This window comes from Monopterus albus, unplaced genomic scaffold (genome assembly GCF_001952655.1).
Source record: "Monopterus albus unplaced genomic scaffold, M_albus_1.0 scaffold75.1, whole genome shotgun sequence".
In the NCBI taxonomy this organism is placed as follows: Eukaryota; Metazoa; Chordata; class Actinopteri; order Synbranchiformes; family Synbranchidae; genus Monopterus; species Monopterus albus.
In genome coordinates, this window is record NW_018127955.1 from 180,144 (window position 1) to 198,218 (window position 18,075).

Here is an 18,075-nt window from a genome sequence, read left to right on the forward strand (position 1 = left end):
AACATGTACACTGGTCATATAGGCTGCTGTAAACAGATTAGCCTAAGCAACCTACATGTTTTGGCCACATTTCATGACATTTAATTTGTAAAGTACCTTTTAATTTAGTTTCACCAGATAGAGGACTTGGGCTTGCTGGCCTTTAGCCCACATATTCATAATGGGTGTCCTGCATATTACTCAGATTAAGGGAAATATTGCAAACCACTGAAGCAAGAAAGTCAGTATTGAGCATTACTCACTTTTAATTAAGATTGCTCTATACAAAATTCTTTTTTCACAACTGGCAGCAAAATGCACTTATTTTTATATAGGATACTTTTCAACATATGAAAGCCATGCACAGCTTGGAAACAGTACAGACGCAATAAATACTCAATAATACAGTCTTTGGCACATTTCAGAGTCCCAGTCCATGGGCCCCTAAAGATTTTAGGCTTTTTTTCTGCTTATTGGCACCCCTGAATAATTTATCACATGATATTCACATCACTAAAGTTTCATGCTGCCATTATACAGGCCCCCATCACCTTTGATAATGCTTTGCATGGTTCAGTTCCTTGGAAATAACTGTAAAATTTGATGATTGCTATTTGCATAGATGGATGGATATACCATACAAACAAAGCAAACTGACACTTGAAACTTGTAACTAAAATCCAAACGCCAGTGGTCTGCTGCTGTTGTAGTTCCTGATGGCCGCCACAAGATGATCCCCTTGTTGCACAAGACTGCACAGATGACATCATGACGAGTTGAATTTTAGGTATATCTAATTTCTAGATAAGATGGTCCTCATTTAGCCATGCACACATCAGTAAATATTCACATACAACAGGACAAACAAAGAGAAAAATCAAAGACACACTCGTACAGTGGTGTCAGAAGCACTGAGGCACTAAAACTGTTTTATCTCTATGTTCAAACTTGAGACAAAGAAAACCATTATTATCAGTATCACATCAGCTGGCTGGACAGCTAGTAAGGTTTATAACTTTTACATGCCACAGTCCCTACAATACTGCAAAGCACAGTAGACGCATGCATGCAAATTCAGGTTTGTGCAAGAGACAGAATAAAACAACGGATGACATATAAAAACAGAAATATGTAAATACTGTTGTCCAACAGCTTTCCCACTTTGCTGAGACATTGCAAGTAATATAACCACATTAAATAGTTTTGTGCTGTTACGTTTTGGAGAATGAAATTTTAAAAAGATTGAATTGTTCAAAGGACTTCAAAGATTCCAGATCTTTGAATCCCAGTGTATAGCCTCTTTTTAACAAACATAAGAAATAAAATGAACAGAAAAATTCATTGCTGGATGTTTCTCAGTCGTTGTCATAGATACACTCTGAAAAAAAAAAGAGATTAAAAAACATGATTTTTCTTAACTGTAATTTTGGTCCATTGTGCAGAAACTTGTGAAATAATAAAGATGAACTTAACATACCATCTCCAATATCATCATAGATATCACCATCGCTGTAAACAAATAAGTCATCAGTTGTCTCTCTTTCTTAGTCTTTGTGTGTATGAATATGTGAACGTTTGTGGTACTTACTCCATATCAATGTGGCTGGTGGAAACATAACCAACTGTAAAATACAGAGTTTTTAGTTTAGACACATGGTGTGAAGAATGGTAAAGGCGTGTAGGAATCATGAATGCATATTGATTCATTATCTCTGTGGGATCAAACACAAACAAAGAGCAGATACTCACACTTGCCCTCGTCATTGCGGCAGATCAGTTTGTTATCCACGGCTTTTGCAATGACGTCAAGTTTCTCCGCTGCTTTGATTGGCAGCTCTTTCCCACTCCACTTCTTATTAGTCAGCGTGTTGACAACAGTCACCTGGTACAACACCCGTATCTCACTATCATACTGAAACAGACAAACAATACACTCTCAGTTTGGATGCTTTATGTTTCATTCTTGGTGGCACAAAAGGGCTTAAAAAGCAAAAGTCATTTTCAGGGCTCAGGTTTATCTTTCAATTGATTAAACTCAGTAATTCTTAGGAAGTACATTTAAAATGACTGTTGCTATTCAGTTACAGCCCTGTTAAATGTATTGATGATTTCACATTCAGATGTTTTTCATCCTTGAAACAGTGATTGACTGGATTGATAAGCATGCTTAAAAACATATTAACAAGGCAGACTTTAAACTTTTTCCTGAAGTCCTTCTCCTCTTTCTCAAACTTTTTCTGCTTCTTAGGATCCATCTCTTCAGTTTTGCTTTTGCCTTTCAGGTTTGTGGGGCTGGGTAGAAACATAAGTGAGAGGACAAAACAAAACATTAAACCTTGAGTTTATGTTTAATGGGGAATTGATCAACCCCTATCAAATATTTAAATGGCTACTTATTGTTTCTTTTAAATCAATGCATGCTTTCTGATTATTTTGACCCTTTAAATCATGACTATCAACAGGTGTATGCTTTGAGATTGGTGTACCTGATGACGGGAGCAGGTGGAGGAAAACTTTGAGAGTCAACATCATCGTATATCTCATCATCGATTGCTACTCCTGTCTTATCTGTGGTTATATGTAGGAAAAGTCAATTAGGTAAAGCTTTTAAACCTGGATTCAGTTGGGGCACATTTTAATCAGACTACATACAGCAAAAATAGATTATCAGCTGTAAAGAATATAAATACAATTGGACAAAGGAAATGTCAGGCGCATAACAAAGGTGTAATTTGATCAGGGGCACTTTTAAATTTAAAGTACATTTTCCTGTTGTAAGTTCAGAGATTCAAACCAGCACATTTCAGCATTGTTTGTATAGAGAAGCCATGATAAATATTCAAGAATCTTTATTCTTAAAATATCCCCCCAGAACTCCTTATTATTATCACAGTGAGTGATACCTGCATGTCCCTCTCCAGTGAACTGGCCGGGTGGAGACACTCTGGTCCAAGAGAAAAAAAATGTTTAAAGGTTTCATCCTTTACTGTATATCATTAAAATGTCATCAGGTAAAAGGAGGTTAATACAGTTCAAAGCAGATCAAATTAATCAAATTATATCTTAACTAATCTGTTGTTAAAGCATGCTTTTAAACGTGTTAGCAAATCATTCCTTGATTATTTTTTTGATTACATCAACAATTACACATCAGACATGCAAAAATCTCACGAATATTAGTAAATTAATGTGATTGTAATTATAGAATCAAGATTTCAGCCTCTGAGACACGCAAGACAACTTCATCCAACAAGTGCTGTTCAGCTATTTAAAAGAAGAGTGGCGGCTGAAAGATTAGAGATTAACAACAGTGGACAGTAGATCTGTGAGCAGTCTTACTAATGAGTGTATTTTACTCTTTAGTGCTGGCAGTGCGTCTGCTCCGGTCGAACATCCGTAGGAAGCTACGGGACTTCACAGGAGAAGACCTGACATCCAGGGGACTAGAGAGCCAACCAAGGATGAAAAGACCTGCATTTCTTTTTCTGTTTCATTTTTGAATCTTTCCTGGGTATCCCTCTCCATTTAGCAATTTGCTAGTCAGTTTGTTTTTAGAGGAGTTCAGGCTGATTCTACTGTAAATCTAAAGATTGTCTCCCACCTGATTTCCAGGTTTGGATCAAGAACATCATCATATATTTCTCCCCCGTCTTCTGGTGGCGGGGGTAGGGCAGCTACAGGACAAAAGCAAATACATAATGTAACTGGTGATGTGTTTCATCTCAGCAAAAGCATTTACATTAATTGAATACAAAGCTATGATGGAACAAATGTTATTGTAATATTAAAAGCATACTTCTTGGTCCTTTGGTCCCACTGTAGAGAGAGAAGAAATTGTAGAAGAAATGTATGTTATAATATGAACAGCTGGCTAATTTAGTGACCATTTCTCAGAATTGACTTGAGAAATGATACACGAGGTTCCACAAATAAAACATGCACACACAGACATTCTGTACACCAGTCTGATAGAAAAAAATGACTTGTCAAAAGCAAAAGTGAACTGCTAACAACTAATGTCTACATGTTTCTGAGTTGAGTAACACTGGTTTTTTTTTTAATTGTGGGACAATATACTTCCTCTCTCACTTCTGTTTGTTCCTACAAACGTGCAACATGTCAGTGCAACTAACAGATGTGGAGTAAGAACATATAATTTTACATTTAGGGTACCTGTTATCAGAGGCCACATCGATGTCATCGTAGACCTCAGGCTCGTATGCCTGCTGAGGCTGACGATTCTTCAGAGTATTAAAGTCAATTTCCACTGAAGTGGTCTTTACATATCCAACTGTTAGAATTAAACAAAATAAAATATAGTTTTTTTTGTTAGTCATTAGGATTTTTGGTGTAGTTGATTGCAGGCTTTTAGCCCTAATACAGACTAATAAAAGGAAAATGAGCCTGCGTGTGTGAAGTATGAGAAGTAGAAAATGTAACTGAAAGTCAAATCCTGTTTTTCCAGGTGAAACTGAAGGAGGACAGGGGAAAGATGATAGGCCATGGTGAAGTTATGAGGCAGATGAGGGCTAAATACAGTATGTGAACCTACTGGATCCATCTTGTGTCCGTCCCAACCATTTCCCCTCTGGGTTGCCCTGTACACGGATGATGTCCAGGGAGTCTCCCTGCTTCAGACCAAGGTCGGTTTTACTGCCTTTGCAGTCCACTCGAGCTTTCCCTTGATGGATGACTTCCAGGGGGCCTACAAACTAATACACACACACAGCCATGCACAAACATATAGATTATGGCATGGTTTTATGAGCAGACATTGTGTATTCAGGAAAACACAATAGGTGTCATTTGTTTAATCCATACAAAGACAAAAGTGTGAAAACAATGCGTCAGGGTTTTACTGGGATTATGAAATGGACTGGTCAAGAAATAGTCCAGCAACTAACTCAGCCTTTACCCCAGCATGCTAAGCTAAACTAGCTTAGTATACAGACATGAGAGTTGCTCCATTTCAGCTGTTGTATGGATTCAACAAATGAGATATAACATGTTATATTGATTAGTGAACTCTTGAGGTGTTGGACAGAGCCACTTTAAATGTTCCCCAATTTCCAGTCTTTATGCTAAGACTCTTTATACTTATCATGAAGCATATTTTGGATTAAATCTTAAACCAGATGGAAGAGTGAACCGAGCTTCTCATCTAACTCTAGGGAAACAAGCATGCAATATTTTCCAAAATGTCAAATTATTCCACAAGGATGCCACAGCAGGTTTAGCTGAGAATTTCACTCAGTTCCTCTCACTTTGAATTTCTTTCTGGCATCTTGCTCTTTCTTCTCACGTTCCTTCTGCTCCTTCTTCTCAGCCTCCAGTCGTTTCTTCTCCTCCTTCTCGTCTTTTTCTTTCTTCTTTTCTTGCTTTTGTTCGACTGCTTCCCTTTTGAGACACAGATAGTGAGATTTGGCAAAAATAAAAACCAGAAATGTTGAAGTTGTGAGAGACTTAAACATAAATGAACCCCCATGATGCAGCTCGCTCGGACACTTTTAAGATTACAGCATTCATTTTTCCTCGAGTAACAAAAGAAACAGCCAAATAAGTGTTTTAAATACATATACTATCCCTGTACAGTACAGCCATAAAATGTAAACTTTATTTATTTATGCATATTATTTTAATAGAAAACAAATGAAGTATCTTCAAAACAGAAACAAATGAAAAGCAACAGACAATAACTCCACAGCTGAGCTCCCCTAAAAGGCTATTTAAAGGTGAATTTGAAATGGTCCAGATTATGACCAGACGACACATTTAGGAAAGAAAAGTTCATCTTTTGTAGTGCTGCCAAACAACCACCAGAGAGTAGTGTTCAGTAAGTAAGGTTATACACATTTGAACTGGTGACTGATAGTAATACTTATGTGGTGCATTGTTAAACATATGTCAACCTAAGTTAAAGAGCAAAGAGTACATTGTAAATTAGTTTGTGGCAGGGTTTTAAAACAGACCAAAGTCACCAACCAGGCTCATTAATTAGAATTCAACTAGTCCATCTATACGTAGTCAGATAATTGAAAAGGTTTATTGAGGCAACATTCTCTCACCATCGTTCATCAAGATCCTCATACATCTCTTCATCATCATCATTATTATCACCATCGTTGATTTCCTCCTGGGCAGACGGACATAAAAACAAAGCTGGAATTAGGTCAGTGTTATGTTTTCACCTGCTGAAGTGTCCATGTTCTTCGGAGTTTATTAGTCTCATGTCACAGTTTCTGGCCTCATCTGAGTGTGTTTACAATATGTAATTTGCATCAAGCACATGTATTTGCATGCAAATCTGTATTCATGTACAACTAATTCAGCATCTCTCACCTTTGCCCTGTTACTTGGGTGACCTGCATAAGAGAAGCAATGAATCAGGATTACAAGGGAATTTGATCCTTTTGAAATATATACTATAATTATCAACTAAGAACTGACTATCTTACTAGATCACAGAAAAAAGAAGGAAGTTGCACAGGTAATATTGTATATCTGTTGATTTTTCGGAACTGCAGTATGCAAATCAATATTTATGTATAAATTTTCATACAAAGAGAACTAAACTAGATTGTTTAGACAACATTTGGCAGGAACTGCAATTTCAGCCAGATCTCATGTGCACATAAAATTGCTGTTTCCTCACAGCAAGAAGGTTCAGTGTTCAAGCCCCGGCCGACCCGATGCCTTTCTGTGTGGAGTTTACATGTTCTCCCTGTGCCTGCGTGGGTTCTCTCAGGGTACTCCGGCTTCCTCCCACAGTCCAAAGACATGCAGCTTAGGCTGAAAATTAAACACCCCAAAGTAGGTGACAGGTTGGTAGCAGCAGATTATAGCCTAGTAGGTTACACTGTCAGGTTACACTGACACATATGATGTGATGTGAGGTGTATGATACACAGTTGTCATCTGACTTATTGTAGTGATAAAAGCATACAAAAGTTTAGCAACATGGTTGTTGTGATGCACTACATTTGATCAAACAGTGACCGTTACTGAACCTGAGGATGGTGGTAGAGGGGGAGGAGAACTGGTGAGCTCATCAACATCATCATAAAAGTCTTCTTGCTCAGTCCTGAAAAGGACAGTCAGGATTTACATTTCATTAGCTGGAACAGCTTCATCCAGAAAACATACAAAGTACATATCATTTTAAGTGGGTTTGTGCATGCAAGATGTGTAACTTACATGGATGTAGGGTGTCGGAGGGGTAGACTGGAGGTTGGAGGCAGAGGAGGTTGAGTAAGGGTCACCTGGTTGCTATGGTTACTGGGGCGAGAGGCCAGATGAGTTGGGATGGTAGGTTTTTTCATGGTGCCATGACCTGTATCAAAACACAGGGTCAGTCCCCAGACAGGTAACTAGTTCATTTGCCCATGCGACACAAACAAGCAAACCAGAAGTCAGATAGGACACAACAAACAGAATGACAATGTAAAAATGCTCAATTACAAGTACAAAACTTAACCCAAAGTCTACACAGAATAATCAGCAAAAATATACTGATATTATAATATAACTAATATTATATGCTAAAAGTAAAAGTACTCATTAAGTACCAGAATGGCTTTATACATTGTTATGCAATACCATGTAAGCAGCCTTTTAATATTGTTCTTAACTGAGGTGGGATTAAGTTTAAATACTTCATGTAATATTAAATATTAAAAGAAAGATAGCTCGTTATAATAGGGAAGAGAGGAAAGTAGCACAGGAAAGTGTTGTAGCTTGTTGGGCCTTAGAGCCAAAATGACAAATTGTAACAGGTTACAGAAAAACAGCCACCAAATAATCACATGAATCAGACCACAGGATCAGAAATGTTGAGTTATTTTTCTCTTCTGCCTTCCAGCCTTGCCTGTGTTTCACAACTGACTGGAAATCAACTCAGACAAGGTGTGTGTCTAAAAACAGAGACACTCTCTCTCCCTGTCAGCTGGCACTTACTTCCCCGTATGGTGAAACAAAGTGTGCTGTCAGAGGAGAGAGCGAGGGGGGAGGAGAAAAGAAAAACTGGACAGGGAACTTGGCCAGGGGAAATAGAGGAACCAGCTGTGCTTCTCTGACTTTGCTCTGTTATCTGGTGCTCTGAGCAACTACAGGCGCTTCTGTGTGTGTGCATTTTAGTATGTACAGAATGTTAAAAAAAAGCAAATTCAGAAGTTGTATAAACACATTGAAAGATAAACTTATTTTTAATTATGTGATGCACAAACGGGATGTTTGGTCAGACAATTGAAAGTAAACTCAACAACTGCAGACTTCGCATTGCCACTGAAACCACACTGACTTGCCAAGCTGAATATCACACTTCTGAAATGTGTCTAAAGCAGCACTGCTAGTAACACAGAGGAAATGGCCTTGAGATAACAATATAATTGTTACTTGCAAACTTGCAAACAGTTCACTGCCCTGCATCATTTTATCCTCCCAAAAAGAAGATCCTGGCTTAGGTGAGAGACAGTGATGCCTACATAAAATGCTGCAACATGTTTATTTCAAAGGAAAAGTGCTTTTAACACAATTTAACAATTTGTTGCATACTGATTTGGAATAGGGGCACAAAGACATATCATAGCAAATGTAAAACAAATGATGCAATGCAGCCAATCTTGTTGAAATAGTCCTGTCTGTGGGGTCACATGTGTGTCCCTGCTGGCTGCCAGATGTTTCTCTCCTCAAACTCTGTCTCTCCCTCTGTTTTTCAGCACCTTTCAGCAAATAAAGTCCTAATAGTGGTCAAAGTCCTAATAGTTATAGGCGAAAGAGGAAGAGGTTTACAAAAGCTATTGTATGAAAGTTAGTTTAGTCAAAAAGACAACATTTTAAGTTAATCTGGTATATTCTTTTTAGTGTTCAGATATACTTTCAGTAAGTTTGATTTGCTATTTCAGCACATTGCCAGGAATTTAATTCTAGCAGAGAACTAAGCCTCATTATTTCCTTTTCTTAGTCTGAATAAAAAAAAGAACACTATATTTAATGTGCATTCATAAGCTCATTTTCAGGTCATCAAACCCCACAAATTCCCAGAAACATGTTCTCGTTGTCTTCAGAGTTGCCTACAATATGATCTTGTTAAGTCACATAAGGAATCATAACCAACTGCACATATAGTGCCTTGCGAAAGTATTCGGCCCCCTTGAACTTTGCGACCTTTTGCCACATTTCAGGCTTCAAACATAAAGATATAAAACTGTAATTTTTTGTGAAGAATCAACAACAAGTGGGACACAATCATGAAGTGGAATGAAATTTATTGGATATTTCAAACTTTTTTAACAAATAAAAAACTGAATAATTGGGCGTGCAAAATTATTCAGCCCCTTTACTTTCAGTGCAGCAAACTCTCTCCAGAAGTTCAGTGAGGATCTCTGAATGATCCAATGTTGACCTAAATGACTAATGATGATAAATAGAATCCACCTGTGTGTAATCAAGTCTCCGTATAAATGCACCTGCACTGTGATAGTCTCAGAGGTCTGTTTAAAGCGCAGAGAGCATCATGAAGAACAAGGAACACACCAGGCAGGTCCGAGATACTGTTGTGGAGAAGTTTAAAGCCGGATTTGGATACAAAAAGATTTCCCAAGCTTTAAACATCCCAAGGAGCACTGTGCAAGCGATAATATTGAAATGGAAGGAGTATCAGACCACTGCAAATCTACCAAGACCTGGCCGTCCCTCTAAACTTTCAGCTCATACAAGGAGAAGACTGATCAGAGATGCAGCCAAGAGGCCCATGATCACTCTGGATGAACTGCAGAGATCTACAGCTGAGGTGGGAGACTCTGTCCATAGGACAACAATCAGTCGTATACTGCACAAATCTGGCCTTTATGGAAGAGTGGCAAGAAGAAAGCCATTTCTTAAAGATATCCATAAAAAGTGTCGTTTAAAGTTTGCCACAAGCCACCTGGGAGACACACCAAACATGTGGAAGAAGGTGCTCTGGTCAGATGAAACCAAAGTCGAACTTTTTGGCAACAATGCAAAACGTTATGTTTGGCGTAAAAGCAACACAGCTCATCACCCTGAACACACCATCCCCATTGTCAAACATGGTGGTGGCAGCATCCTGGTTTGGGCCTGCTTTTCTTCAGCAGGGACAGGGAAGGTGGTTAAAATTGATGGGAAGATGGATGGAGCCAAATACAGGACCATTCTGGAAGGAAACCTGATGGAGTCTGCAAAAGACCTGAGACTGGGACGGAGCTTTGTCTTCCAACAAGACAATGATCCAAAACATAAAGCAAAATCTACAATGGAATGGTTCCCAAATAAACATATCCAGGTGTTAGAATGGCCAAGTCAAAGTCCAGACCTGAATCCACTCGAGAATCTGTGGAAAGAACTGAAAACTGCTGTTCACAAATGCTCTCCATCCAACCTCACTGAGCTCGAGCTGTTTTGCAAGGAGGCATGGGCAAAAATTTCAGTCTCTCGATGTGCAAAACTGATAGAGACATACCCCAAGTGACTTACAGCTGTAATCGCAGCAAAAGGTGGCGCTACAAAGTATTAACTTAAGGGGGCTGAATAATTTTGCACGCCCAATTTTTCAGTTTTTTATTTGTTAAAAAAGTTTGAAATATCCAATAAATTTCGTTCCACTTCATGATTGTGTCCCACTTGTTGTTGATTCTTCACAACAACTTACAGTTTTATATCTTTATGTTTGAAGCCTGAAATGTGGCAAAAGGTCGCAAAGTTCAAGGGGGCCGAATACTTTCGCAAGGCACTGTAAATACCATCACAGCAACTCTGTAAGAATCAGTATCTCTAACTACAAGTACTGTATGCTCATTCAGCTCTTTGTAGATGTCTTCCATAGCTGAGACATGAGCTAATTTGCAAATCTTTGCTAAACAGTTTTTGCTAAAAGATGTTACCAATGCATGATGCAGTGGTACTAAATTGAGTTTTGTACTTCTGGGGTGGCTGTGGCTCAGGAAGTAGAGCGGCCTTCCCCTAAACAAAAAAATCAGCAGGCATCTATAATTTTTCTGAATCTAAATGAAGAATGTTTGCATGAGTTTAAATGGAGCCCTGAAAGTGTGATCACACCTTTGACACACTGATGTTGCACTAATTATTTTGGTAGTGTCGGAAGCTGCTATTTTAGACACAAGAAACCTGTATATTGTGCAATTAAACAAAGTGATAGCTGATTGTTTTGTGTAAATAATGATCTGTAAATAATCTTAATTCACTTAATGGCTTGGTGCATCTTCTCTTAATCGGTGCATTATATTTTCATAATATTTATTTTTCATAATATTTCATTGCTGTCACTGTTATTCCCAGTCTCACTTACCCTCATCAGAGGCCTCAGCAGGTCTTTTAAATTTCTCCAGGTTGACTCTGGGGGGTCGGTTCGGTTTAGCAGGAGCAGGGCCCAAAGCGAAACTGTTGGGTAGGGTATTACGCTTGGGGCCTGAAGTGACATTATCATTAACGCTGCTAGCCTGAGGAGAGGGCTTGGCTGACATCCTCAGGCTAGGTTTTTTACTAGGTAGAGGTTTTGGAGGTGGGATGGAGTTAGTAGCAGTGAGGGGCGGTTTTTTGGCTCCACCACTATCTGATTGTTCATTCCTATCCTGCTTGATGAACATATTTTGAGTAGCTCTGAAGTTGGATGCGGGTTTAGGAGTGGAGTTTGTCGGAGGTGAAGCTTTGACTGTAGTGTCCGTGTTTGTTCCTGCCAGGCCTTCATTTTGCTGCAGCAATTTTGTTAAGCTGCTCGGTTTTTGTTGTAAAGGCATTTTGAGTGGTGTGGGGCTGGTAGTGGGTGGTGTACCCCCACCACTGTCTTCCTTCACCCAGCTGGGCTTTGAACTGACTGCTAGAGGTGGTTTAGGAAAGGCAACTTTGGAGTCTGACAGGGTGGAACTGAGGGAGGGCTTGCTGAGAGCTGGCTTCTGTCCAGGGATTTTAGCTTCAGGTGCAAGCACAGACGGCTTCAAGGGGGTCTGCTGTTTGTTAACAATGAAAGGTTTGCTGTTGGTGTCATTCTGGCTGTTAGCAAACCTGCTAGCCAGAGCTTTACTTTTGTTTGGCTCCTGTGCCTCTGTGTCACTTTTAGGAGACACTGCATTTTTCAGAAAAGTTGGTTTAGGAGTAACATTTATGGCACTGCCCGGGACACTTTCCAGGACAGGTTTCTTGGTTTGTACATTCACGCCTGAGGAGAGGGTCGGGTGCAGGGATTGTTTGGTACGTCCAGCCGGTGTAGAGGAAGACTCATCAGAGCTTGGCCCACTCGTTTGGAAGCGAGCCATAATCGCTTTTACATCAGCCTTATTTTCCTGGAATGAATGGAAGAGGATCAGAAGCAAAGTTAATGACAAAAAATAAATAAAACTGGATCTCATTGAAGCTGGTTGAAAAGAAAATTAGGATGTGTTGTGTGTACTGGAATATAAAATGCTACAACAGACTGCTGGTCCAAGCAAAAGAGGAATGAATAAAAACAAGATGCAAACTTAATTATACTAGCATACAGTTCCTACAGTATGTTCGCACATACTGTAGGAACAAAAAGTTACAAAGCTTTAAAAATACTGTATTTCCCTAAAGACATTTCCTACTTTTATTTCTAGCTCCTTTATTCAATCAGTGAAATTCCTGTTCTGTCTGTGCTTATTTACCCAAAGTTTATTTGAAAACCAGGACAGTCCCAAAACACTCCTGAAAGCATGACAAAGTTTATTCTATTTCATCATATAAAAGTCCTGCCAGAGTTTTATATCTTATAGACCTCCCTACATATATCAAATGAAAATGCCTTTTCTCTGATATAGAAACGATCACATTGATTTTAGCCAATGTAGCCTGCAAAGATCAGAACTGGAAACCACACTCATATGAATCTACTTTAATACAGAAGCTTTTTTTTTTTATTAAAATGTATAAATGAAAAGTAAATATGAAATCTGCAAAGAGAACAATCTTTCAAATAGCAAATTCTAATATATCAAATATACAGTAATTCAATAGATGAACACAGGAGTGAAAACATTTACTACAGAGCAATCACTGACTAATTTAGGGCCATACTTTCCTCAGGTACGCAGATGCTTCGAGCTACAATAGATCAATTTCATGTATTGTTGCGTTGTTGAGTCCCTAATATAATGCGTCCAATTACCTGAGGGTAAATAATCAAAAGGCATTTTGTCAAGTATTTATTGTTGAAGAAAAGGGGGATCAATATTTATAAAATGCTTGTTCTGAGAATGAATGAACCTTATCTGCAAAATGGTTTATGGTGAGCCGCAATTTAATTTATACCACTAAAGAAAAGGTTACCTTGTTGCTTTGGCTATGACCCAAATGGATCAGGAATCTGCAAGTCTCGACTATGAGCATGAAGGATGATCAAATGCTGGGGAAGATGCACTACAAGTAGCATCCAAAATGCACACAAAAATGACAGGTTTGGTCCTGTATCAGCTCTGCAGCTGTTTCAAAGTGTCACAGTGGCGTGACCAAGCACCAGCCACATCTCTTTCTATGAGACTGGTTTGCCTGGGGTCAGAGAATAAAGTTTTGGAGGAAATATAATTGCTACCTGGATTGCATTTGCTAACGCCCTTTCCATTCCACAAAATGCTCTTGTACTGCATTGAAATGATTCTGGTTTTGGTTAAATATTGAAAAAAATAAACAAGTCCTGTGTTGTGTCATTTTTTCGGTAGCCTGTTTAATCAAGACAACGATCTTCTGATAACCTTGACCCAGTTACTTAAACATAAAATGTCATGAAGGGATATTTTAGGGGAATCAAGTGTGATTACTAGAGTACATTTAGTTTGAACATTTTGCAGATTAGACTTGCAGAAAACCTAGTTTATTTCAAAACATATACAGTATATCATATGCCTTTAATGATGCCAGTAAAACGTTTTCTCCCTGCTTCTGTTTTTCAACCACAACCTAAAAATTGCCCAATATGTGCTATACCAAACAGTTGCAATTACTGCTTCTTTCTTCAGCTGCAATTTTGTAAAAACCTACAGCGTGACAAATCCTGGGGAAACTTATCAGGGTAACCCTCAAAATAAACAGGAGATTCATGCGAAGAGGTGTGAACCACAGTATTGAAGATCACAAAGACTGAGTTAGCTATATGGTGAGGTGTTTTGCACGTTTCTCTGCTAGTGTAAATATAAATCAAATGCAATTATTGATGAACTTATTCAACTTTAAAGACAGACAGAGAACAAAACATGTATAGAATTACAAATTAGTAGGATAAATTAGCAGGGTTGCCTCTGTAACTCTGGATTTGCACATTTCAAAAATCAGTTCTTGTATGTGGACAACAGTATGCTAACAAATGGATAGATGTGCTATACTTTTTGCTTTTTAACAACTACCTTTCAAGCTAATCAGGCTGTGTATTTTGGTGCCCAAAGAGAGATTTGAGGTGAATTGTCACTTTAAATAGGCCATAGCATGCTTTCCTTTGTTTTCTGACTTATCTACATTGTTACAACAGCGAATTATCATCTTAGACGTGACCTAAAAATTAAAAAAAAGAGTACATACAGGTATGTTCTAGTATTTCTATGCAGAAGTAACTCAGTTTATACATGCCTCGCAAGCTCGCAAAACTGTTTTTCTACCAAAATAAAGTATTGTGTGATAGTTTAAGGATGCCCTTGAATGGGCATAAAATCCAGGCTGTTGCACGTTCATGTGAGCTTGCCTGACATCCACTGGTACCCCCACCATATTGGCAAAATGTTATACTGCCTTGTTTGTTATGTGTATTTTCAATAAAGCTTATTAAAAATAAAAAAGCATGACTAACGACCCATGATGTTATTGGAGCTATGCTACCTGTTGGAATTAATGTCACTACTTTGGGACTGTATGTGGTCATGTGGGGGAAGACAGAGCAACCACCGGTTGGCTTTATTGACCTTGGAGCTACTGGAAAGGGAGTGATGTTTCCACTATTCGGTGGGACTTAATGGTAAGTTTAAAAAAACACACGTTGCATGTGTGTTAATGCCTTGTATCTGTAACATTAGAGAAAATTGTTGTAAGGCTGGAGAAGGTTAAAATATGGGCTTTCTCAACTACCCACTTTGTTTAGAGTGTTACACATCTCTTTTCATCGGCACATATACCCTTGTTTACCTATCTATGGAGGAGAAACTCAAATTAAATAATGCGGTCGCAGTTCCTTGCGCTGTCCACTTGCAACACAACACTGTCAGCAGGGGTCATATGCGTTCACAAACTATCCTCTCGTTTCCAGGAAGAGGCTCTCCGGGTGATATCATTGTAATCGTTCTGAAATACAGTCTTTTTGTAGTTATGAGGGCTGCCAAAATAATCTAGAGGTAACAGAGGTTAAATTTAAATGGCTGGAAAGTAGTATGCCATATGCCTTTAATGATGCCAGTAAAACGTTTTCTCCCTGCTTCTGTTTTTCAACCACAACCTAAAAATTGCCCAATATGTGCTATACCAAACAGTTGCAATTACTGCTTCTTTCTTCAGCTGCAATTTTGTAAAAACCTACAGCGTGACAAATCCTGGGGAAACTTATCAGGGTAACCCTCAAAATAAACAGGAGATTCATGCGAAGAGGTGTGAACCACAGTATTGAAGATCACAAAGACTGAGTTAGCTATATGGTGAGGTGTTTTGCACGTTTCTCTGCTAGTGTAAATATAAATCAAATGCAATTATTGATGAACTTATTCAACTTTAAAGACAGACAGAGAAGAGAATGAGCGGTTATGTTAAAAGCAAAGAGGAACCATAACTCTTACTTCCAGTGTGATGAAAAGTGCCAAAGTTGCCTTGCTCAATGTATTTAGCACAAAATCAAAAAACACATACATAATGGTGACTTGTTTTTATATTAATGTGTCAAAAACTATCAAATTAAATCCCATTTTTTTAAATGCAATAAACTAAAAACCCAGAAATCATTAGTAACTTCGTTGTCCAAGTTCTATCACAGATTCTCTTCCAGTTCTACTGAATGCAAAGTGAAACTTTTCTTCTTTAATCATATTACAGATGTACCCCAGAATGACTTGAGGGTGTTTTTACAAAGAAATATATTTATTCATTCAAAATAAGTCTTAAAACAAGTCTATAACAAATATGTCAGCAGTTTTCGTTCACCACGTCATACCAGGACACTACAAGCTAATTCTAATATTTAGGAAGTAAATATTTTAAAATACCTTTAGTTGGTTGTTAGGTTGTACTCACCATACTCTGCTGTGTCCAAATGGTTGGTGCAGTGTTTGTTCAGTGTATCTGTGTGAGTTTCTGTTGTGATCGAAGAGAGATAATGAGTGACTAAGAGTGTGACCAAGCATTGAGAGTGTGTGTGTGGGTATGTGGGGGATGTATTCTGTTGGCGACTTCTTAAGCGTGTGTCTACAACTGACTACTTCCTCTCTTACTATATAGCTTTTTTTGTGTGTGAGCCTCACAGCCGCTTTTATCTTTGTGTTTTCATCTCATGGATTTGCCTGTCCTTGGCAAACTGCCTGCAGTTTCCCTCTGTGCTCAACGACTGATATTCACTAACTCAGCAGCAGGTCAACAGAACAAACCATGATGAGAATTGCCTCTTAGTAAGTGTATGTAAGACTTTAAATATGATGTGACAATGATGTAACAAGACCGACAGCTATAGCCATAATATCCAACAACCATAGTAATCACTACAGTAAAGAAACTGAACACATGCATTAAGTGCATAGCCATACCAGCAGCTGTGTGACGCTGTTTTTGAACTGAATTTTGAGCTACATACCAACATTATCACCTGTGTTCTAGCAGTGTGACACAGTGAGCTGGCTCTGTTCCATGTACTGTATATACAATAGCTGCCATATCTGACTAGGTTGTGACTAGGTATTGACATTGTTGAGCTGTGGCCACATTAGAGAATTCAGAATGCTTTCTGTGAGTTGACTCACTTGTACTGTACATCATTCAGTCTAAAGAGAGCTGAGCAGTCCCCCTAGTGGATGTCATGGCTATCGTAGGATTATCTTTGCATGATAAAGACAAACTGTAAAAGCTTGTAGTTTCAGAGGTTGTAAAGTTGTTCACTTGTGGTGGCTTTAGCTTGTGACCATGTTGCATAAAATGAGGTTGTGGGTAATGGTTTTAATTGTTTGTTCTGTTTGATTTGTTTCATTCAAGTTGTCATTCATTATTCTAGACACATATAAATAAATAAAACATGCAAGCACAAAAAAATTTGAACAGTGGGCATTAATCCCCAAATCGGGTGCTAAGAATTTCATTTGAAGTAATTAATTTCAGCAGCCTAAGACGCTGACACCAACGTTCAGGTGACTTTTAGCATTACAGACTCCAGCTGCAGCTCGGCAACAATTAAACAATGATAATATATTTATATAGATGTAGCCTATTATTACTGTTATTACTGAGGTATGATGCCAGAACTGCCATCTGTTAATTTACCTTAAAATATAGCATAACCACTTTTCAGGATTATCCTATTACTTTTTCCATTTTTGTCATACAGGTACATTTTTGGGCCATTTTTAAATTGATCTTTACTCCAATTTACAAATGACAAAACTTCATTTCAAACAAATTCACCTTTGCCTTCCAGAGTATTTACAAAACTGCAATTCTGGAGATTTTAATGTAAAAAAGTTCAGCCTTGTCTTTGCATTTTACATAACTATTAAAGGTGTACCTCCCTCTTTCCTGCAAGATGTTGGTACCATGTATGAATCTCCAATATTGGTGGTTCATTTTGTCAGATATATTTCCCTCAAGCTGAGCCTGCATGTGATCTCATCTTAGTGATCTAATATTCAACAGTCTCTTCACTGGGCCTTGGACTGGTCTGGACTGCTTCGAAAAGGACTGAAGATCTTGTGTGAGAAATGCATATTTTTAACCAAAATAAAAAGTTCTCTCATTTTAAAATCATGTTTGTGCATTTACAAATTGTGAATTTGTTTGCATGGCATTTGGTGACTTTCCATGTTCCCCAGTGGAAGCAACTGTAAAGAAATCCCATAGCTGAATTAAAATACCCATGGAACATCTGTTACCATGCATGTT

At 38.3% G+C, this 18,075-nt stretch overlaps 1 protein-coding gene across 3 annotated transcripts; it reads right to left on the minus strand.

Annotated features, from left to right (window-relative positions):
• Positions 1–213: 213 nt before the first annotated feature.
• On the minus strand, positions 214–16,396 carry fyb1b (FYN binding protein 1 b). Of its 3 annotated transcripts, XM_020605941.1 has the most exons (19): positions 16,228–16,396; positions 11,303–12,293; positions 7,174–7,309; positions 6,987–7,060; positions 6,319–6,341; positions 6,045–6,112; positions 5,244–5,376; positions 4,532–4,691; positions 4,153–4,270; positions 3,776–3,795; positions 3,581–3,653; positions 3,336–3,422; positions 2,883–2,923; positions 2,466–2,547; positions 2,172–2,271; positions 1,729–1,891; positions 1,568–1,601; positions 1,457–1,488; positions 214–1,357 (listed from the first exon to the last, which is right to left on the minus strand). In XM_020605941.1, exons 1-19 carry the CDS (start codon positions 16,228–16,230, stop codon positions 1,335–1,337), a joined length of 2,361 nt encoding a protein of 786 aa, XP_020461597.1. In that variant the 5' UTR covers positions 16,231–16,396; the 3' UTR covers positions 214–1,334. The 3 variants fall into 3 exon arrangements, 2 of the variants coding, with proteins under 2 accessions (XP_020461597.1, XP_020461598.1); XM_020605942.1 differs by lacking the exon at positions 3,336–3,422; XR_002275408.1 differs by lacking the exons at positions 214–1,357; positions 1,457–1,488; positions 1,568–1,601; positions 1,729–1,891; positions 2,172–2,271 and having other exon boundaries at positions 2,513–2,547; positions 3,319–3,422.
• Between the last annotated feature and the right edge of the window lie 1,679 nt (positions 16,397–18,075).

Coding starts and splice junctions, on each gene's coding strand:
- fyb1b (XM_020605941.1), bottom strand. Junction 7,310..11,302: donor TGCTGAGGCCTCTGATGAGG/GTAAGTGAGACT, acceptor GTTTTGATACAG/GTCATGGCACCATGAAAAAA. Junction 1,892..2,171: donor ACTTCAGGAAAAAGTTTAAA/GTCTGCCTTGTT, acceptor TGTCTGTTTCAG/TATGATAGTGAGATACGGGT.